The following is a 23,431-nucleotide window of genomic DNA, read 5'->3' on the forward strand; positions in this document are numbered from 1 at the left end:
CAACTTTAATTCAAAGGATAATAGTGTAAAAAAAATAATAATTGCACATAATTATTTAATAGCTGAAACGACGACTTTCACGTCGTTGCCCTCCTCCTCCCCACGTTTAAACGAGCTGACGTCATGGCTGCGGTCAGCTCTGCGGTCTGCAAGGTCCGGAAACGGTAAACGTGTTCCCTGCTTGACTGACGTTCATTTTATTATTTATACGCGTGTGTTTTAAAAGCATATATGTGGTGCACAACACCGCAAACGAATGCAATGTGAATACTGTATATAAATAAACGCCGGTGTTGACTTGTTTTGATTTACTTCCGCATTGGCGTGCGAGCGAAATGACGGTGGCCCAACAGAGACAAAAACCGCAGCAAATTTAAACAAATTGGGTTAATTGTATAGCCGATTATTTCCTGGATTCCCCTTGGACTGCTCGCCAGCCATTCACATGGCTCATATAGTTAGGAAAACAATACAAAAAACGACGCAGACAACCATTCACGCTCACACCTACCTACATAAGCATTCAAGTGCCGAATGTGCATGTGTTTGGATGTGACAGAAAGCCGCAGGGCCCGGAGAAAACACAAACAGGCATGTTGAGAATTTGCAAATTGAACAAGGAAGGCCAGAGCCGAGATTTGGAACCACCAAACCTCTAAGCTTTAAAGAAGATGTGCAAACCAGCCTGGCGCTGCGCGTGCCGTGAATATGCAAATAAAAAAAAGCAGCCGACTATCGACGCATTTATGAGTCTTACAAATGTGTAAATAAATAATATACCCAGGATAAGTGAGAATCAAACATTTGCGTGCGACGCAGAGAAGTTCTCTTAAGTACTTTCATCATGCTACTTGATTTGGCACTGCTCGCTCAACGTCTTTTGTTGCTCGTCATTTATAAACAAACAGCGCTCTCTAGTGGCTAAAATGACGAAAGCTGATTTGGATTACGTCACCCCAAAAGACAAAGCATGCTTTTAAACATGTTGCAGGAGAAACATATGGGGAAGAGTAGAACGTTTATCATTCCAATGTTATTATAAAAACAGCATTTAGCTCATCAGCCGTGTCACTCTGGGTTGATCGAATTGATCTTCTAGCAGCTAGCTGAAGGGCAACGTTAGTATTAGAAGAACATAATTTACCTTAATTGCACATCTTTATAATGGTGCACATTTACTCCTTGAATGCAAAAAATAACTCCCCTGTAGGAACATTTGTTAAGAGAGGGGAGGGGTGTTATACATGTGCAACCGCAATCTAAATCAAAGCATGAACTGTAAAATTATTTGAGCAATATTACAATTTACAGGTTACTGCAGGTTCTGTTGGGTCTTCAAATGGTGTTCTGCACAGGAATGAAAGTAGCAACAGCATGAGGATCAGAGATCAATGCTTTATTTTACAGCCTGTTATGACACATACAGTACTAGAATTATCTATAAGACGACGACACAAGTAATTGTCAGGTGTTTTGTCACCAATTTCGCATTTTTAAGGCTGTAAAATTAAGCTTTAGTCATTAGTATCGATGCAAATGTCAGACAGTGCGGACAAAGACTACATCAAAATCAAACACACATTTTCCCCATCAGTGAATAGTTGACATTTTGGTATTTTTCTTTCAACAAGAAACATGAAAATACATATTTTGAATATAGATTCTCTTTATCGGGCAAAAATTAAACTCAAATTTTGTCAAATATACATACGCTATATTCCATGTATCAAAACAAAGATGAAATGAGATAATGACATTCTCAAGATAAAGTATTGTTCAGGCGTTTTACAACCTGCATGGGAAAGCAAAGTGCTACACACAACAACCACTGAAGACAGTTCACCAAACTGGAAATGAAGACTCAAAGCACCTTTTCATAGCTTAAAGCTAAAACGGAGATTTCAGTTTACAATTTTGTTTTTCATTCAACGTTTTTGTTTTTTGTGCCATTCTGGCAGTGGCGGCGTTTCAAGTTACTATGAACTGCTTTGACCCAGTGGCTGTTATGACCTTCATACGACCTCCATTCCTCTCCAGCATGGAGCTTTTTTTTTTGAGTGCAAATAACGGCTTACAACTCCTTCACTAGAAATAAACATGGAATTCAACCACATCTTTTTCAAATAGTAATCATATATTTTAATTGATATACATATATTGCCACAATTGGCACATACGATATTGCACAGTCATGAAATGTTGCACATAAAAAATAGATATATTTTATGTGGGCGAAAACATTCCAAAAGTTACAAATAAAGTGGAATAACGCTGAGAAGGTAAAAACAAAATAAACAAAAAAGTCATGCGTGCTACTCCCCGTTAATTGAGCGACTGACAACATACATGACTACCTAAAAGCCAAAGCATATCAAGAGGCGTGTGAAGGGGGAGGGGCGGCGATGGAGGCTTGTCAACTATTTGCAATCATTTCAGCCCACTGCTCTTCCTGCTATATAATGTGCTTGGTGCTAACTCCTCTGCATCATCTTGCATCCAGGTGACCCCCCCTCCCTTTCCATGTTTACATGTAGGCCGATACCTGGATGGCTGGGGAATGTTAAGTGGCGATGAAGGTACAGGAAAGGAAGGACGCCATTTTTATTTTATTTTTTTTAGCACCACGAGTCTGGGCCGAGACACAAAAAAAAAATGGAAGAAAACAGTCATCAAAAAGAAGCCAAACTTGCGATCCAAAGCACCAGGCCAGCGTGTAAGCATGCGGAGTGTGTAAGGCACCAGGTTGTTTTATATGCTGAAGAGGATGCTCCCAGTTAAGCTTTTATCATATATAGGTGGTCAAGGATAGTCTAGTTTGCTGATTCCCAGTCAAATCTAAACATCACGGAAGCAAACACTGAACTTGCTGCTGAGGTAAATAGATCTGATTGTTGCCAGTTTCTCTTAACGTGACTGGCAAAAAGTTTATAAAACTGCTATCACACATCTATGAGATGCGACAGTACTGGACAAGAAGAGCCAGTTGTTTTCCGTGTGGCAGCCCAAATATATCATCACCCCCCCGAGTAAGATGTGGGGCCAACTAAAGTGAAACACATTACTTCATTTAAACACAGAAATCCCGCTAAATAGTCGTAACAGAAGAGCAAACATTTTTCTGCCTTAGTAAATGCGTCGAACCAAATGACGGTGGGATTTTTGCCGTAAATGTGCGCTGTTGGGTCAAAAAGGGACAGACTCAACATTTTAGGTTATTAAACCAAAAAGTTGGTTGAAATGAATCCCAAAAATTGGGTTTTAAACCAAAATTTGGGTTTTGGGTTATCCACTTGTCCCAACTTTTAAGTTCCAATAAAGAACCCAACATTTTGTGTCGGTCCCTAAGAAATGGGGTGTTTAGTCGTTTATGCATTTGACGACGAAAACAACGAACTCTCGGAGCAGGCGGAGACACGGAAAGTCACCCCCCCGGAGGACTTCACTGGAATTTCACGTCAACAGAAGCTCCATTTAGTGGATGCTTCGTAGACTGCTAACGCTAACAAAACGGAGAAAAGGAGACATAACATTGGCTTTTGAGACACCAGCTTCCGTCAACGGCGCGGATTTTACACCTTTGATACCACATCTCGACCGTCTTTTCACTTGACTTTGATCCATTCTGTGTCATTTGTACACAACAGAACAAAGGCAGAAAAATGGCAGTTTTTACAGGCAGTGTAAAAGGGAATTGTGTGTCCATATTAGCCCCCAATGACCTTCACAGAACCCGAACTGAAGCCCATCAGGATAGGCACGTGGTCACAGAACTGGACCCTCGACCAGGACGTGCCCCCTTACTTAAAGGCTCCCCCGGTACTGTGATGGTGATCATTTGATTTCCACTACAACATCACAAAGCCTTTGGGACATAACTCGGTACTCAAGGAGTTGAGCTTTCGTGCAATACAGGCAAAATATGTTAAGGGTCTTTGAAACTACATTTTGGGAGACCAACGCAATCGACTTTAAGTGCAAACAAACATGCAGCGACAGCACACCTTAATTGGCACCATTTAGATATTTTTATGTTCCGGCCAATTAATCCTTTCTCTGCATTTGCTACATGTTATTTCATTACTATGCATTTAGTACCTTTGAACCCAACACATCGCATCGACCACGACACACAACGGCAGTCTAATATATCCATTTGCATGGCAACAATTTCAACTGGTAAGATTTAACTTGTTTGAATGCCTCGGTCAACAACGTCAAGAACCACTGACCAATATTGATTAGATTTTTATGCAATGCATATTGCACAACAGAGAGAGCACTTGTTCCTTTTGAAAAACTGCATGACAGCTAACCAGTTTCCAAAGCAGGCCTAGCCCTCATTTGATTTGTGTGTAAACACATTTCTAGTCACAGGTAAATAAGATGGTGAATACATGTAACCTTTTTTTGTTTTGTTTTACAAACCTTTGAATTTTGGTTTTGAAAAAATGAAGAGAAAATATCTCATTTGTTATTAGCTTACATGGAAAGGAAATGCTTACTCTCAGATCCCAACATTGCAAACACTCTTGTGTTGTTATTTTTTTTTTAGCTTAAAGTGGTATAAAAGTTGTTTTTTTTAACTCTGTTGATAAGGGAAATAAAGATTCCATATTGTTTTTGTCAAGTAGGAAACAATGTTCAAACATGTTATTACTTTGTTTAGCAGCCAGTTACTGTATTAATGGTGGATGAGTGGGCTAACATCCAGCGATGAGTGACAACATGTCAGAACTGTCAGCTTGTGGTGGGTTCTTGTATTGTGGGTGATGCTCCCTTGGAGTTAAACCGTTAGTTAGATTTCTTTCTTTATACAGTAGAGTTTATGGTTAGATTTCTTGTTATTTTCACGCCTCAATCCTCGTCTCCATCGTCTGCCTGGACCTCCTCCTCCTCTTCCTCCTCCTCCTCCTCCTCCTCTTCCTCCAGCTCGCACGCTCGCTTCTCCCGCTGCTTCTCCTGGATCTTCTTCATCTCGTCGACGTATTTACAGAACGTATTCCCGAACTTGGACCACACTTTGTAGGGCACAGTGATCGAGTTGCGGTACGTCGGTTTCACCTCGCTTACCCGCATGAACACGCCATACTGGTTGGAGCCCACGTCGAAGAAGAAGCGCTTGTTGTCCACAGTCAATGACGAGCCTTCGGGCAGCTCGGCGGGCTCCTCCTCCACGCCGTAATCGTCAATAAGTTTGGCCAAAGCGTCGCGAAACTCGATAAGTCCTTGGGCCGGGAGCGCGATGATCTGGCCCTGCGTAGATCCCAAGCCGGGCCCCCGGTTGACGGTCTGCCGGACCCTCAGGAACCGTCCCCTCTGGTTCTCCTTTAGATCCATGTAGTACTTCCGATTCTCCTGCACCATGAACTCGCTCTTGAGCGCTCGCCGCGGCTCATCCTGCGCCGTGGCCGGGTTGCTGGGACCCAGCTGGGCGTAGTGCTCGATAAAGTCCCCCAAGTAGTCGCGGAACTCGACTGCCACGGACATGGAAAGAGTGAGGCGGCTCTTGTTGCCACCGGCCCCGACTTCGGCGATCTTCAAGAAGCGGCCTTTGGCGTTCTGCTTTACGTCCAAATAGAAGCGTTTGTTTTGGATGTCAACCCGCTTGGACGCCAGCTCCTGAGTCTCGTGCTGGAGGCCGGAAGCCGAGCCCGCCCCTCCCGCCGCCGAGTGCATGGAACCGAAGCCTGGGCCCGTGGCTGCTCCTCCCTGCTCACTTCCACTGTCTCTGTCCGCCATGATGCTGCCTGCCTGCCTGCCTTCTCCCTCAGTCTAAAGCGCAAAGACTCGACCAGTCACAGTCAGCGACGCAGCTCTCGCGAGATCTGCCGAGAGGTACACAAAAAAAAATAAAGAGTGGAAGATTAGCATTCAGAGACGCCAAATATACAGTACATAGAGAGCGCGTTCAGCTGCTTGGCCCGTTGCTGGGATACGCAAATGCGTCGGCCATATTGAATGTGGCAAATCTCCCAGTAGTAAACCATTAATTCATCTGTTTGCAACACCATCACTCGGGTCACAGGTGAGCTGGATGGAGTATCTCAGATGGCTTTGGGCAAGAAGGCCTTCTACACCGGAGACTTGCAACTTGCAAACGCCATACGATTGGAGTGCACTAGCCGGATTGGGGAATCCAGGTTCAGAAAGTAACTTAAATATGGTATATACGGTATGTAACTTAAAATGACAAGAGCAAATAAAAATGTACCTAAATATTTTAAAATCAAGTTTTACCATTAAATGCAGCTGAATTGCACTTAATGCAAAACACAACTCTAGGCTATTTATTTATTTAAAAGTACTGTACTAGATCAGAAAAATACTAGATCAGAAAAAAACAGGTCAATGCACCACACTTTGAGAATCACTTATTCAACACAATTTACATGAAGAAAATGGTCAACATACAAAAATCTGTTTGTGCGTCTGACCTGTGTCTACATTTCATTCGCAACAGTGTTATAAGACATTTTCAGTGTTAAAAGCAGCTACAGAATGACACATTCAAAATGGCGGCGCCGTTCGCATACTATTCCGCGCCAAGGCGTGGTCTATTCATACTTGGACTTCTATGTTAGCCACTGAAATGTCACCTGACATACTCCGGAGAGAAACTTGCACTTTAAAATGGCTCCAGCACATATTAACAGTAAGTGTCACCCTGTACTCGCTTTTAATGAACGTTGTCTTTAGGGTGCTGTCGAATTATAAGCCCACGTCTTCGACGCGGACACGTTAGTAGTAGGCCTAGCGCATCAAAGCTTTTCATATGACAGTTCCAAGTATAGCTAACCAAGAACGAGGTCAACTACGCTAACTACCTTCAAGCCACAAGTGCGACATGCTTAACTGTGATGGCATTAGTCGGTCAAATGCGTAATTTACCACTGACCAGGGATGTGATTTTTCCGCTAATTCGCGGAATTCCGCTTTTTTTACCCCCCCCCCCCCCCCCACACCCCAAAAAAAAAATCTATTTTTTTTTTTATTTTTTATTTTTTTTTAGTAGTTCATTGTGTATGCACATGACTCCGACAGATAACATCTTCTGCTATAACAAAGACATTTGTGGTATGCTATAATATGAGTTACCTTTCATTTGGTCATGATATAATTATTTGTTCATGATGTGACGTCTGCTCTTCGTGTTTTTCTTTGTAGTGTAAGAGGAGCGCGACGTGGATTCACAGAGGATCTCTTGCACCCTGGGAGGGCGGGGGGTGCACTCATTTAATTCATCCCTCATTTCTGGATTTCAACCCATATTAAGAATAAAGTTGTGTGTTACGAGAGTCTGTTACTAAATTGCATTGGCTATTAGCATAATTATCATAATCTCGATCTAATAAAGAACCTCGATTCAGACTTTGCGGATGACTGAGACAGAAAATACACAATTTTGAGCAAGTAAATTGGTGTTTTATTTATATTTAATGCAAATTGTGACAGTCTGGTAAAAAAATGACTTGGGCAATGAGTCGATATTTAATGACGTGTAAATCTTACGCATACTGTCAATCAAACCGCCACCATTGTTCACGAAATTCAAATGTGTTTTAAAAAAAATAGATATTGTGACTGCGCTTTTAAAATCATAATATTAAAAAAAAATAAGTAGGAAAAAGGAAAGTAAGTGACAAGTAGGCTATGTGTTTTTGTCCAAGCAATTAATGTGATGGTTAATTACAGTGACCAGCCGGAAATAGACTGACGCTAGACACAATTCGGACCTTTATTTAAAGTAAAGAAAATAAATTAAAATTACAAAGTTTAAATATGAAGCACCCCCATTGTGTGCTTTATATTAAGTTATTAGTGCTACAGCGTTTTTCAAATGGACAACTAACTTAATAGCACAATCGCCTGTTTTTTTTTTTAACATTAACATTATTTTATTTTATTTTTTTTAAACTTTTTTAGAAAACATACATAATTGAACAAACATCTTTGTGGACTTTTTCCCAGGATGGCTGAGAATCTAAGCATACATTAGCATTTTTTAGTATTGATATTGTGACAGTTGAGTTAAAAAAATGAAAGAGTTATGTTTAATGACGATAAGTAAAATTAAAGCGCCATACCCGCAGACGCGGTCCTATTTTACGAATACTCATGTAGGTTGATTTGAATACTGAAATATAAATTTATTTAGTTCATTAAAATTAATTCCAAAAATATTTTTCTTTCTTTCTTGAAACACATTCATTTTCGTATATACGAATATAGGGTCAACGAAGGAAAGCCGCTGATATATTACAGGTTGTACAAAATAAATAATAATAAGAATAGTAATACAGATCCAGAGCATTTTCTGTATGCATTTAAAAAATATTGTATATTAATGTTTATGTTTATATTAAATTATTTGATTACCATTAATACTCATTATGTCTACTTTTTCTTAAATTGATATTAAGGCTTCTCTGAAACGCTTTTTATGTGAAGTGGTAATCCTAAAAAGATAACCGTCGGCAGGCCCATTATAAAGACATGAGTCTTTTAAAAGAAAAACGCCTCCTTAAGTAGACGCTCTTGTAGTCTTTTTTTTTTTTTAAGTTGATAATTTGAATGTGATCCGCCATGTACAGCGTTAATGTAACTGGGAATGTATTTATCCCATTTTAGCAGTGGCTGGTCAGCGCATCATTATGGACAAGCCGGAATGCACATTAACCCCGTCATGGAAGTATGCTTCTTTTCGTTTGTGTGTGTGTATTCGTTTCCCCCCCCCCCCCCCCCTCTATAAAAATAATATAGCGTTAATTGAAGGGAAGCTGTAGTTTTACAGGCCAAAATCAATCGTTTTGCAAAATAAAACGTTTGAATAATACGCCCTGGTTTGTATCACGCGTGTATGCTACTCGTGAAAATTGCAATGACACGACCCCCTTACCCCCGCAACTTTTAATAGATTGGTTAGAAACGCGATTGTTATTCCCAATTTTGTACATTTTATCGTCGTGTCTGTTATGTGATGACAGAGAGAGAAAGAGAGAGAGAGAGAGAGAGCTATAGGCCTACACAAATAAAATGGAATGAATAAAAAAAAAGAACCCTTTGAAGCATTCTCAGTGTGTCCCAAACATGCTGTAATTATTATGCATGCGGCTATAATGCAAAGACAACTTAATTTTAATGCTGTAAAAATTAAAAATGGATTATATTGAGTTGGAATATTTGGCAGGAATAAAAATTAAAAAGCTACTATTTTTTATATGGGCCAACATACAACAACAAGTAATTCCTTAACATATTATTTATTTATACAAATAAAATAGTATTTTTTGCATATACGTTAATCTAAGTCATTAGCAATATATATTTAGTTTCTATAAATCATATGATTTCATTAGCTGTGTTTCTTATTGCCCTGTATTTAATTGCAGCGGATGACGTCTCTGCTTTGTTGCATGAATTAATCCGCAATGTCACAAAAGCTTAAGAGAAGTTTAAAAAAAAAAAAGATTACGAAAAAAACGCCACACCTAAAATGGATAGGTGACAACTTCTAAGTCGTAACGAACGATGAAAGCAAAACAGACCACAATTTGACATTTGACACAAAAAGTGGCTTTATTTTCTAATTTGTTTTACGTTATTATATGTTGGTTTGGTTTTAAATATCCACCATAGTGACAAAGCAGAAAGTAACGCTCAAAAATGCACCCCCCCCCTCAACCGACCCCCACGCCCACCTCCACCACAAATGAAAAAAAAAATAATTAAAAAAATTTAGTAATTTATAAATATTAGTACTATTTTCACATTTTAAACAATTTTGCAGTCGTTTATTAAGTTAGCAAGGTCCCATCACTCGCGTGTCACTTCCATAAATGCATTTTGACGCAATGAGCAGCAAAGTTTTTCATGAATATCACGCGGGAATGCTGCGTGTGAGGCGCCCACACATTTTTACGCGCTCTTCGTGTATATTGACCCGTACGTGGGTGAACTCTGCAAAGCCTCACATGCTAGGGTGCACATTAGGACGCTTTTTTTTTTAAAGGCCGAGGCACAGTTAACTGCCATTTGCCTTATAATAAAAGCGCATTTCCGCTTCTTACCAGTTTGTACCCCCTCAAAGCATGGACGACGTGCGGCGGATGAACTGACTGGACAAGCCGCACATGAGGGCCTTCAGCTCCGGGATGGCTTCGTCGTACGAGTCGGTCTGTTGGAACACACCTCCCAAGATGGACCAGAAACGGCGAGTCGTGGCACAGAGAGCCACACAACACCAGTAGGCAGGCGCGGTTACGCTGTTTCCCGTGACGTCACCACGCACTGCCTGCCAACGCTTGGGTTTTGGCGCCCTCTCGTGATCGTGTTGAGGAATTGCAGCATCGCCGCCTTCATTCACAGGTATGGACAGATGAGATGGCATCACCAGAAAATCACATTTTCTTGATATTCAAAAACGTATATAATATACAGTGACGTATACAGTCGTCATTTATTTCTTTATTTGGTTTGTTAAAAATATATGCATAAGAAGCACCTTTCAATTCACCCAAAACTTAAAAAAAACGAGTGAATCAAATAGCTTTAGCAGATTTACCTACTGTTTTATGGGGACGTTTGAATGTCATTGTCGTTTTATGTTGTAGTGTGTTAATGTGTACATGAATAAATAAAATTAACCCGCCATTAAAAAAAAAAAAAATATATAATAATTTACTTTACTTCTTTATTTTATTTCATTTTTTAAAAACTATTTTAAAAGAGCTTCATGTCGGGCATGAGGTCAGGCCCTAATAATACCATTATTCAAGGTCATTTTAACACATGTGTTATCTCAGAAGTGTGTATCAAGCATGTACACCTTCGCATTAATCATCTCCTGCATGAAGTGAATCTCAGCTTCACAAAGATTGCTAACAATAAGCAACATATGACATGGAGCATTAAACCAAGTCAAATCTGTGGACAAAAGAGTGTCTTCAATGAAACTGACTTGATTTTGGAATATGGGAGAAGAAAACCAATGGAGATAACGTGTAGGTGTATCTTTATAAAATTACAGTATATTTGATAATTTTGCACGAGTACGGCGTTTTGTAAGACTGAGATGCTGCCCACCTGTTAGTGTCCTAATCCAACACCTGCTCTGCATTCACGATGTCATACGCGTTCGGGCCAGAAGATGTCACTCTTCCAGGATCTTGACTAATTCTGCACCTGCTGAAACCAAACTCTACCTCAACTACAAGCCTAATTAGCCTCCAGATATTGAAATAACTGCAGTTGTCCCAACAATTCTGACTATGAATTTTTTTCTTGCAAAGCTTTGTTTAAAGTATTTTCCAGATGATATGGTTTCAGTATCGGTTTAAAAGCTTTCGCAATACAAAAAAAAAAGCAATGGCAGCATTGCCTTGTACGAATCTGTGGTTCAGGACCGTGATGTCAAATTACATCATGAAGTGAACACCTTACAGGACCTGAGGAGATGGAACCTGCGTGGTGCTTCGGATGCATGCATGCACACCTCCCACCCTGCATTCTTGTGTGACGCCCCCACCCTCACTTCTCCTCCTTTTGGCAATCTGGTCCATTTTCTGTGGTTCTGTGGAGAGCGGGGGGAGGCGGAGAGAGCCGCGCTGGAAGGCGGCGAGCAGGACCACAATCATGTTTTAATCCTCGGAATCCAACCTGTGCTTCCCCCCCACCCCCCATGCTTCTGAGACTCGAACGAGCAGAACTTGTGGGCCCTATACTGCAGCATTTTGGCGTCTTTTGTTGCTTCCGAATCCGCGGCTCTACCCCCACTTACTGCAATATTTGGGCAAAGATAAGAGAGTCGAGGCTGCCATGGCAGCATAGGAGGGAGCACCTTCAGCCAATTCCTCGCTCCTCCCGCCTATGATGCCTTCTTGTTAATATTGTTGATACTAGACTGGATTTTGGAGTCAGCATCCTTATATGTCGCACCGCCGCACGCCGACCCGTTGGAATTAAGCGGGGATCAAGCAGCGGATCCCGATGGCATGGACACTTGTGCGAGGTCCGCCTGGAGCCCCCTCGCCGTCTCCTCCTCCTCAGCCAGCCCAGCTCCGTCGCCATCGCCCCGCAGCCCCGAGAGCCCTTCCGCCGCCGCCACCGCCTCCTCCGCCGCCGCCGCACCGCCAGCAGCCACTCACGAGCCACAGCAGGCGGCATGAGGCTTGAGTCGCTCGCACCTCTATCCATGCTGCTCATCGGGGTCTCATTCGCCTGCTACCCCCCGACTTCGGATTCCCTGCAGGACCGGGCGTACAGGTCGGCCGTGGTGATCGAGGGCAAGGTGCAGTCCACGCCGGGGAACGCCTCCGACGCCGCCGAGCCTTCGCCGCAGCCCGGCGTGCACGTCCAAGTGCTGGACGTGTGGCCCCTCCACAGCGGGGGGCTGGAGCCCCAGCAGCTCGTCACCGTGCTTGGGGACTTCGGCTCGGAGGCTCCGTGCGCGGACGTGCAGAAGAACCGCAAGTACATCTTTTTCATGGAGCCCACGGAGGCGCCCCTGGTCTACAAGGCTTCATTCGCACCCCTGGACACGAGCGGGAAGAGTCTCAAGAAGGACGTTGGCAAGATTTTGTGTGAGGACTGCGGTAAGTGGCATCGTGTGTTGTGGATTACCGGCGAACCCGGAAGAAAAGCATACTAGCACAGGTTCGGGGCTGGTGGGCAACAGCTTGTGTATACAGTACTTGAAACTGAGCTCTCTAGCCGATTGTAGCCCATATGTGCCTTAGGGGCGTCTATGCAGCAATTTTCGACAACTCTTGCAGGCTCCCGTAGCCCACATAATCAATCAAACTCGCTTTCTCTCGGCTCAGCTGCATCACACATGCGCCTCGCACTGTTGCTTGTGTGCAATTGCACTTTGTGCGGATCAAACTATCTGCATCCTGCAATACCCCCCTCCGCTGTGGAGCCTCCACTGCATAGTTTTAATACCCCAAATGTCCTCACGCACATCGCTGCTCTCTAACCTTGCAGTCTTATAGGACATCGCTTTCTCAAGACTGTAGGGCTTGGCCCCCGTTTCAGGACCAGGGACAGCGGCAGGTGGCACACCATCACGTTGCTCCTCCAAGCGAATTGCTTCATAAGCTATATTTAGGTTCACACCCGCTTTAATGCTGTATTCTCTTTGACACAGCTCAGCTTTGTCACTGCCTGTTGTTCTATTGTGAACGCCAAGTGTATTTGTGGAATGTGTTGCTACTTTCCTTAAATGAGTTGTACATATCAAATTTGAACTTCTCTGTTTGGAACATTTGATCTACTTTCATATTGGTGATAATTATAGTCACTGACGTTGTAGTGGTTCACTTTGTTGCAGGAAGTGTGGATTCAGTTCCCACTTGACGCATGAATGTGAATCTTAATTGTTCGCACTTTAAAAAATAAATACCAGGTTATATATTTTGAGCACATTGTATTTCAACAGGCCGAAGAGCTCAAGTTGGTGTCCATTTTGTTTTGTTGGGCAAAGTCGTTTCTTCTTAGAAAATGTTGGTAGTGAAATTATTTAAATTTTTAACCACAGCTATTCTGGGAACCTGTTAACTAATTTCTTGGTAGCCTTAAATCATCCTTATGGGTAGTTTCTACCCCATGTTGGATCAAAATCTTGACTCAAATCCTTAACCCAATGTGCTGGGTAAACTCTAAAAACAGTTGGGTCAAAAGTAACCCATTTATGGATCAAAAATGGACCGATCTACTTTATGGGTCAATTTGACCCAACTTTCTGTGTTTTTTTTTAATACCAAATGTCCCTTTTTTTTATTATCCAAGTCAAGGATCTGACCAATATTTATGAGTTGTTCTACACTCAAAGACCCATTTCTTGACCCAAGTAAAGGATCGGTCCATTTTTGACCCGTAGTTTTTAAAGTGTATGAATAACCCAACATTGGCACAGTCGCTTTTGGGCCGAGTGCTGCTTTAGTTATTTCACCAAATTTGTGTTACTTTTACTTCACCCTTAAAACTGTTGGGCCACTAACTTGGGTTAATTTGACTCAACTTTTATTTATTTATAACAATAAAAACATGAAGCAACCCTGAAAGCTGGGTCAAATTTTTGACCTCGATTGGGTTTGTTTTGACCCAACAGTTTTAAGAGTGTGGGGACGTTCACTAGCACTTCTTGTTTTTCCCAGAATGATAGCAGTTTGCGTACTTATACACAAGTTTGTGGTTTCAATTCTTCTCCTGGTACTCTGACTTCCTTCCACATGAAAAAACAAACAGACAAACAAACATGCCCATTCGGTCTCTAAATTGCCCACAGGTGTGGACAAGAGCATGCAAATGATCGTTTATAGTATTTGTGCCCTGCGACCGAAGATAACGGCGATACGCTTCAGCTCACCTACGACCCAACGAGGACAATCGGTGTAGAAAGCGACCGGATGGTCAGTGTGTTTTTTTTTCTCAGCCGGTAGTCCGAGTGCATTTGCTCACGTGGTCACTGATGTCATTCGAGTATGTATTGTTTCAGTGCTGCTTGGCTTGTCGTGCAAGAGAAAATCAAAGCTGAGTGATTTCGGTGGGTTAAGCGGCCTATTGATTAAACGCAACACACTGCCGTTGATTGCGGGAGGAAAGCACATCAACAGATTCATTTGTATGCGAGTGTGCGTGTAGCATAGGTGCACATTTTTGTTTTGTTTTGTCGACAAGTTGCTTAGTGTCACAATTCCGAATTCAAGTGTGTGGTAACCTCTCGGTGATCTCTCAAATTATACACGGGGTGTTCTCCGTGCTCCTTGGCAGGGCGAAACAAGTCTCTTCTCCTCAAATGATAGCGAAAGGTCCTGTAACTGGGTCTCAAAAAGCTCCTCGTACTTGTCACAGTGACATCTGCAAAGTCTCGTAGCACTGCTTGGGAACGGGAGAATGGGGAGTCGCTCTTCTTGTATTCTTTCAAGGTACCAGCAATTTAAAAGCCCACATCATTAAAAAAAAAAAAAAAAAAAAAGAAGTCATATCCTGACATCATCTTGCATAGTCATTTTCACTTGGTGTTTAAGAACATGATGTGCACTGTCCCGCTGCCTTCGTAAATTCTTAAATCCACTTAGCGTGGACCCACGAGACATAAATGCTCCCCTTTTGTTCTTTTTGACACACTCACTCCATTGCCCTACCTTTTTAACTCACGGCCCAATTAGAGAGCTAACACTAAATGGACCTTATTATCGTCTAAAAATCTCCCAACGGCGTATTTTTTACAAACAATGAATATTGTCAGTGATGTGTTCAAAAAGTCACCTCATATTGTATTTTTTTATTTTTTGATACCCGACTGCAGAGAGAACCATGCGATTATTCGGGAAATGACTTAATCTATACAAAAGTGTTTTCATAAGAACACAGTGGTGCTTTGAAGTACGGGCAACCGTTTAGCTTAACGCTAACCAAAGTTCAAAACACAAACGCTAGGCTAATGAATAGCATCAGTGTCGTTGCGTTATAACCCTTTTTTGGATTTTTGAACACAAAGAGATAATAGAACATTCCTCACAGGCATGTTTTCTTTATCCTCTGCTGAGAACCACTAATATTCCGGTTTATTTGAGGCAATTCTGGCAACTATTTGAGTAAATATATATAAATATATATAGTATGTGAATCCAGATTGCTGCCATGTCACCCTTACAATAATGTTCTTATGTAGTAATTGACATTCCCAAAGCTAGACAAACAGTCTCAATTCCCTCTTCCTCCAAAATTCAGATTCATCATACGGTATACGTGATCATTACGTCTTTTTTACCATTTTAGTTTGTTTGGATTATGAACAAGACATCATTTCTTGGCCTTAGCCTTTACCCAAACATTGCCATCCAGATTGCACTTAGTGCCCAACCCTAAAGGTTGTGTATTCCCCCATGTGCCGGGTTGCACATGCTCCCCAGTGTGTTAATCATGGGACTGTACACACTGTATTGTTCTCAATGTGATACCCTTGTTGTTGTTGTTTGCCTCCTAAGGGGCTGTTGAGATAAACATGCACCATTAAAAAAACAAAAAAACAAAGTGCATGCAACAAAGTCATTAAAAAATCTATGATTGTGGCCTATACACTTACTTGCTACTTGCACAGTATAATTAAATGTCTCATATGAATATTAGCAAACAGACAACTCTGAATACACTATGTTTGTTATCGTTTTTGTAGTTAAAAGTAGTGTCGAACTGCACGGCATCATTCCGAGAGCTACGGTAGAATTCAAAAGCCTACGGACCCCTATTCAAATATCAGGTTTTTGTGATCATTATTTTCAAACCTTTTCAACAAGTATTCTGACCTATAATCTGTGCAACTCAATTGAAAAAAAAAAAAAGAAGAAATAAAATAACAAGTGACATAACATGGTTGCACAAGTGTGCACACCCCTTTTGGGTGAACGGATGTGACCGTGTTCAGAATGAACCAATAAGATTCAAGATTTTGTTTTGGTCCATTGAAGCAAAGTTAGAATTTTTTGGCCATTATTCCAAAAGGTGTGTTTGGCGCAAACACAACATTGTTCATCCACAAAACAACATCATACCTACTGTGAAGCTTTTCTTTTTTTTTAGTTGCAACTGAAGGTTTAGACAAATCGGAAGGAATTGTGAACAGTTTAAAAAAAACAGTCATTGTTGGCAGAAAATCTTTAAGTCAGGAAAAACCTACTAAATGATGGCAGATATGTGCGGAGTCCCATTTAACATGAGTTTGAATATATCACATCCTGGTTATAAGAGGGTGTGAACATCATTTCTGTTGTTTATTTTTACATTCCCTCTCGAAAATAATGGAAAGATTAGGTCACATTATTTTTTTTCTTCTTTTTACATCACAAAAACATGACATTCACAGGGGTGTGTAGACTTTTTTTTTTAGTCACTGCATTTATATTCCCTGTGTTCTATTATCACATAATTAAGCTCCACGAAAGAGGTAACGATACTGCAAACAGCTGTGAGACAAACTATAACCACAATATTAAACATACTATCGTCATTATTCATCTGACAGTCATCCAAAACTAATCTTTTGAAAGGAAACAGTTGGAGACGGCTTTTTTGACTGGATCTCATCAGTTATGTCTGATATAAAACAACACTGCGGCCACAGACTGTAAGTGATATGTATGACAACATAGTCAAAATACTGTAAAATACTATTTAGTCTAGCATATTCCCTCAAGGTTTGCAAAATTAGAAGTCTGCCTAATGACACACATGTGGTTACCCCCCCCCCCCCCTCCCCCCACACCTCATTTCTAGACGCTATGGGGGAGACATACTATAGCCTACTTTTTTTGCACTTTATGTGTGTGATCGTTTGAGAGCGCTGACTCACATTTCTGCACAAAAAAATAGCACTTAGCATCCACTATACACAAGCACCATGCTTGAAAATTAACCAACGCACAAATCATTCTGATTTATCCCGTTGCTCACAAAATGTATTTCTTTATAGGGAGTAGTAGATGAGTTTAAAAGTGTTGTCGCACCCTCCGTCATCACAAATCTGTCCGTGGCAGCTGCCGGGCCGGGGTTGGTAGACGGGCGGACGTCGGCCTCCCCCCCCCCGAGCCGTGTGGCGTTGTCGGTATTCCTCAGAAAAGCCCGACGCTGAAGATGAGTGACAGTGACGCCTTGCAAGCTCTCCTGCGAGCCCACAAGGTTGTCTGGCAGCGGTACGAACCGACACGCGTCTACAGATTGCCCATTATCCTCCAAATATGACACCGAAGGGCAATTTGGTGACAAAGGTGCTCATTTAGTGGATTTCACCTCAGAGCTTGTGCCCCAGCGCAGGATGTTTGCGGAGATAAGAATGATTGAAATGTTTACGACTGCCGGTGCTGCAGTGCCTCTCGTCCAGGCGGGAGATTGAGGCTAACGGGAGTGACCAGCTGGGAGCGCAGATCTCGCTCTCCATTTATGTAGGTTGAGACTATAGCTTTGTGCCGGTTGTTTATGTTCATTCATGTAGAATCTCCGTCCTCTTAATCTTTGCGTCCCTGCTGTTGCAAGATAACTTGATAAATGGGGGTGGGGGGGGGGGGGGGGATGGGGCCATTCCGAATAACTGCCCACTCATTTTCCTGTCCTGTTCACTTTAGCGCCCAATATAAGCTACTATTTGTGAGCATCTTTAACCTTTTTTTTTTTACCTCTTACCGATGATAGCTGTCGAAAAGGAAATGTGCTGACAGTACAATTTTTGTATTGCAGTGATTAAAATCTATACAATAAGGTTTTAAACGACATATATAAATAAACAATAGCATTAGCTTTGTTTTAGCAGGTCAACACATAATGAGTCACAAAATAATGTTGCTGCCCAATGGAATACAGCCAACGTGGCCAAATGCCATGACTCAAATTCAAACACACTAAAAAATACATGATTCATATTCTTATATATATAATAGAAATACATAAAGAAATCGTTTTAAAATGATGATGCTGGAGTCACCTAGCATGAACGTTTGGCCACAAATTTTGTGATTATTTTTGTTTGAATTATTTCCCCCAAAATGTGTTTGTATAAAAATACAACTCAGAACATTTGAAAATACATTTAATTGAATAAAGACAATAAGTGCATTTTATTCACACAGTAATTCAATAGGAAAACCTACTACAATGTAAACATTATGTATCAAGTTCTAATCTATCAGTCCATTCTCAGAACCGCTTAGATCAATGTCATTTCCAATTTGTAAGTTTCATTGTGTTTTCAATTGAGTCAATCCATTAAAGATCAGTAACTTCTTAATAATAATCCTAAATTACGCAATGTACAAATTGCCATGCGTGTTGGTAGAAGTAATGGTGTGAAATCGCTATACAGTCTTCCCTCGCTATAACGCGGTTCACTTTTCGCGGCCTCACTGTTTTGCAGATTTTTTAAAGTGCAATTTTACATGCATTTTTTTGGGGGGTACAGTAATGGACCTATTTTATTTTTGTATTTTATTATTTTTTTTAGAGCCTTATAACATTTATAATAAATGCAAAACATAAAGCTAACTACTTCGCGGATTTCATTTATTGCAGGTCTTTTTTTGGAATCTAACCCAAGCGGAAAATGAGGGAACACTGTATTTATAATGTCAAAGTATGCAGCTTTAGATAGCATCTTGCTTTTAATACCCTTGTGAATTTGTCAGTCAAAGTAACTTTAAATTGGGCAAGTAATGTAAATATGTAAAAAATAATAATAAATACTGAAAATGTGTTAAGAATTGTATTTATGTTGCCGCATGTCACTGCATGTTATTTTTCATGGCTTACATGTATATAGGAACTGCTATTTGTGAAAGGATTAGAAGAAGAGTTGCCCCATGTCAAAACAACAGTAATAAGCCGACCGCATTTTAACTCATTCACTGCCATTGACGGCTATAGACGTCAAAATTTCATTTGAACTATTTTTTTGAGTTTCACATTTTTTTCCACTTTTGTTAACAAGAGTATGAAAACCTAGAAACAATTTTTATTGTACATTTAGAACAGATATACATTTTTTGATTAATCATGAGTTAACTATTAAAGTCATGCAATTAATTACAATTAAAAAAAATAATCGTCTGACACCCCTATTTTCTTCTCTTTTTTAATTAGGGGCATCAGGTGATTACAATTTTTAATTGTAATTAATCACATGACTTCACTAGTTAATCACAAATTTGATATCTGTTCTAAATGCACAATACATTTTTTTCTAGGTTTTCATACTCTTGTTAACAAAAGTGGGGGAAAAAAGGTGAAACTAAAAGAAATAGTTCAAATGAATTTTTGACATCTATAATCGTCAATGGCAGTGAATGAGTTAAGGAGTAAGTCAGGTCACTTGACGTGTTCTTTGTCCGCCGGGTCCAATTGTCAATTCGTCTTCGTTTCTCTTTGTCAGGCTGAGGACATCTAATCCAAGATGTTTGGACTGGCTGAGGTTAAAGGTCACGTGGCTCCCTACTTGTTGCAGTTTTTGAATAACATGCTGGTCACACTTAAGTCATTTGTGATTGTTTTTATACTTATGAACTTTTATTTTATAGAGTAACTTAATGAGTTTCACTCAAATTTCCGTTCGAGTTAAATAATTTTTTTTCCGTCGGTTCACTTGCAGCCATTTTCCCTGAAACAATCCCCTTCACTCCCGACTGTTTTAATGGATTTTACTGGCTGCTCTACTGCTATAAAAACATGGAACCTACCAAAAGAAAGATTAGACTCTCATCTTTCATCAGTAAAAAAAGTATATTTCTATCTGATTCCGTTTTGCAGCAATTAGCATTAGAATATATAGAATAAGTTTCATAATTATTCACAAATCTATTTAAAATTGTGAGTAAATAAGCTTTTTTTTCAACATGGCCCTAGTTGATCTCTTTTGCTCTGCTGCCACCTGCCGGCCGTTTGTCTAATAACTACAGTTTCTTCAACCGTTCTTTGCAGTTGGGAGGCTGCATCAAAGCCTTCTGTATGCTCTAGCATAAAAAAAAAACATAAATACATCCATAGGACGTATTTATGCGTTTTTGGGAGCGAATGAGTTAATTTGCCTGACTTCTGTGCTAGTGGCGTAGGTTTGGCTCTTTTGTGGGAAAAATGGCTTGTTGGGATAGAGATGACCAGAAATACATTTGCTTGCGCAGTTGATTTATCTTGGCAAATATTTTCAGGCAAAATGACATATAGACATGCAGCTTTTGCAAAACAGAAGCCTAATGCAAGAAGACTCTTTAGCTTTGATGTATCCCGTCGCAATTAGGCACGTAATAAAAGCGCCGGACGTCACACAAAAGTGACGTTATCGCTCCCTAAAATGGATCTTAGTCACCGCACCACGCATGGACCCTAAGTACTTGCACTTTAGTTCTACACGGCTGATTTAACAAGTCTTCTGTGGATATTTTTCCGCCAGGCTTGAATGTCTGTTAACATGCCCTTTGATTTCACACACGGCAAAGCTATGCTTTGGCTGATTATACATTTCCATGCTATAATACAGACATAATGTCTGGGCTTGTGGGAAATAATGGGCTTACTCGAGGTTCAGACGGATAAGAACTATGAGAACACGTTTGAAATGCCAAGCACTTTAAGAGCGGCAATTTAATATTAAATTAATCGTAGGGAGCATAAACTGTAAAACACTTCAGTGAGGTTTTATATGGAAGTGAACACATTTGTTAAGCAGTCACAATGAGCAGGTCTGGATGACATTTTTTTTCAATTTCAATTTTAATTAATTTAAACCTTAAGGTGTTTTCCCATTTGTGATCACAATAGCTACAATCTAACTACTATTTACAATTTAACTACCATTCCTGTACATGTGTTTAGAAAGCAACATTTATTCCTCCTAAAATCAAAGCAACACATCACTTGGTAAACAGCTGGTGGAATCATCCATTGGACAGGCAAGAAAGGCAGATTAGTGCTAGAATTAGTGCACGATGCCCCGTTTTATAATCTCATCCTAATCTCATCTATTTCATGGAAGAAATTTAGGCAACATTTTATATTTTAAAATATCAGTATTTCTTCACAACTACAAATTACCACCAAAAATAATAAACATTTTTAAATTAGGCATGTTTAATATCTTTTTTTTCCAGACTGATACCACTACAAGTGCTCAACTCTTGAGTTACTGATACTATGTACCGATACCACTCGTACTTTTGATACATAAGGTTTCCTCAAACAAACAATGACAGATAATGCTAAAGAAAGCTTTTTTTTTTATTGCATGAGCATGTGGCTAATTTCTACACAAATGGATGGATGGATAGCTCCTGATCCTAAAATGGCCACAAGAGGGCGGACGATACTATTGTTGTTATTGTTGGTTGTGTGCAAGCAAACTCAACTAAACATGCCTTTCTGGAGCTTAGAACTGGATAATTTTGTCTATATTGCGTACATGGTCACTTACTAGCCAGTAAATCGACAGTCTGTTTATCAGCAATATGTCCAAATTTCAAGTAGGAAAAAAACAAACAAACCTTGTAGTATTCACAATCAAGATGTCATAATTTTTATGCGAAAACGGCAATATTTAGGTCTCTGCCAATATAGGTTACAACCTCTTTTCTGCTTGGGGTGGATTCTTGAACCCACTGAAGAATGTTGCCTTCACCACCATGAGGCAGTATATGATCAGGATCAGGACGCACTCAAAAGTTGCAAAGGATGGGCCGGTTGGGAACGTCAGCAGTTGTTTGAGTCGCTGAGCCACGCTGAAGAGGCCACAGTCGTTGCACAGTCCGGCAGATATGCGGCAGGGATAACAACCGTGAAATTCACTGCCATTTTGGACGCTTCTTTGTTCATCAAAGAAAGCCTCATTACCATTTTTGGGGCTCTTGCAGGCAGCTATAAACAGATATGCTCCTATGACTCAAGTAACGGTAATGGCGTCCCTCAGGGACGAGCAACCCCGGACACTTTTGGGCCGTCGCCAAAAGGATCCAAGTCGTTAAGTTTGAGAGTTGGAGATAAATGTCAACGGCTTACCTCACGTCTGCATTTCACCGGAATACAAAAGTGCTGTAACTTTTAAATACAGCGCTATTAATTGGATCGCTGTAAAAAATAGCAGCTACCATTTACAAACTTCGGCATTTCTTATGCATGAGGGTGAAAAGCTGTTTTACTGTACAGTACTGTATAGTGTCATTTTCAGCAACTTCAATTTTCATCATATTTGATCAAATTGAAGCAGATGCCAGCTTGAGCTCATGTTTAGGTCTCCGGACAGAATGCAAATGTGGTTCAAATCAAACTGTGATCTGTGTTTCTGTACACAAAATGAAATATATACGATGTGAACAAAAGAGCGTATGCGCCTAATGGCCTTCTACTCTGCTCCACTTCTGCGAGTGTTTCGCATTTATACAAATTGTGTCCTCCTCTTTTGTGAAGGCAATTATGTTTACCCCCGCCTTCTGAATCATTCAGTAATTTGCAGCTATCTTGGGCTGCAATGCTCTTCCTTCACAGACTGCAGCTAGTGCATGTAATTAAAAATTGAAAACATTTTTTTTTTTCTCTGTGCACAGCTCAAGGGGTGGTTTGATCAAATTAACCTTTAAAATTCAACGATGAAGAATAGTAGAACACAAAGAATGGTTGGGAGAAAATATGGCCTGTGATGGAAAGATTACATTGAGTTGAAAATATAGGAATCTTTACAGCCAATGAGAACAATGGTGGTTTTGCACCAACGAGATCGGAGCTTCTCATCTTATGATAGAAACTTGTCTTAAGATAAGACTTCTTTCCTGAGTTTGGCCATGTGGCATTCACAAGCTGAGCTGTGATTGGTCGTTTTCTGAGCCCTAAGCAACTGTGGCCACACCCTGAAATAGTTTAAAAAACAGGTGGATTTTGCTGCTTAATACATATTCTACAAACATAA

The 23,431-nt window shown here is 40.5% G+C and overlaps 2 protein-coding genes and 1 long non-coding RNA gene across 7 annotated transcripts in view; 2 read left to right on the plus strand and 1 right to left on the minus strand.

Annotated features, from left to right (window-relative positions):
- Positions 1-1,375: 1,375 nt before the first annotated feature.
- On the minus strand, positions 1,376-11,503 carry puraa (purine-rich element binding protein Aa). The gene is made up of 3 exons (XM_077547475.1): positions 11,083-11,503; positions 10,068-10,353; positions 1,376-5,825 (listed from the first exon to the last, which is right to left on the minus strand). The coding sequence occupies exon 3, from the start codon at positions 5,737-5,739 to the stop codon at positions 4,855-4,857; it is 885 nt and encodes a 294-aa protein (XP_077403601.1). The 5' UTR covers positions 5,740-5,825; positions 10,068-10,353; positions 11,083-11,503; the 3' UTR covers positions 1,376-4,854.
- Positions 6,213-7,295, plus strand: LOC144036662 (uncharacterized). Of its 2 annotated transcripts, none has more exons than XR_013288689.1 (2): positions 6,213-7,074; positions 7,165-7,295. It is a non-coding gene; the product is annotated as an uncharacterized LOC144036662 (long non-coding RNA). The 2 variants fall into 2 exon arrangements; XR_013288688.1 differs by having other exon boundaries at positions 6,213-6,652.
- The window catches only part of nrg2a (neuregulin 2a), an 89,616-nt gene continuing 76,003 nt past the window's right edge, over positions 9,819-23,431 (plus strand). For 3 of the 4 annotated variants that reach the window (XM_077547471.1, XM_077547469.1, XM_077547472.1), the window contains exon 1: positions 11,061-12,590. In XM_077547471.1, coding sequence (XP_077403597.1) covers positions 12,161-12,590 — 430 coding nt within the window. In that variant the 5' untranslated portion in view covers positions 11,061-12,160. Of the gene's footprint in view, positions 10,366-11,060; positions 12,591-23,431 lie in introns of those variants that run through there. The other variant, XM_077547470.1, reaches the window with a different exon arrangement.

Source organism: Vanacampus margaritifer, chromosome 16, assembly GCF_051991255.1.
Source record: "Vanacampus margaritifer isolate UIUO_Vmar chromosome 16, RoL_Vmar_1.0, whole genome shotgun sequence".
NCBI classification, from domain to species: Eukaryota; Metazoa; Chordata; class Actinopteri; order Syngnathiformes; family Syngnathidae; genus Vanacampus; species Vanacampus margaritifer.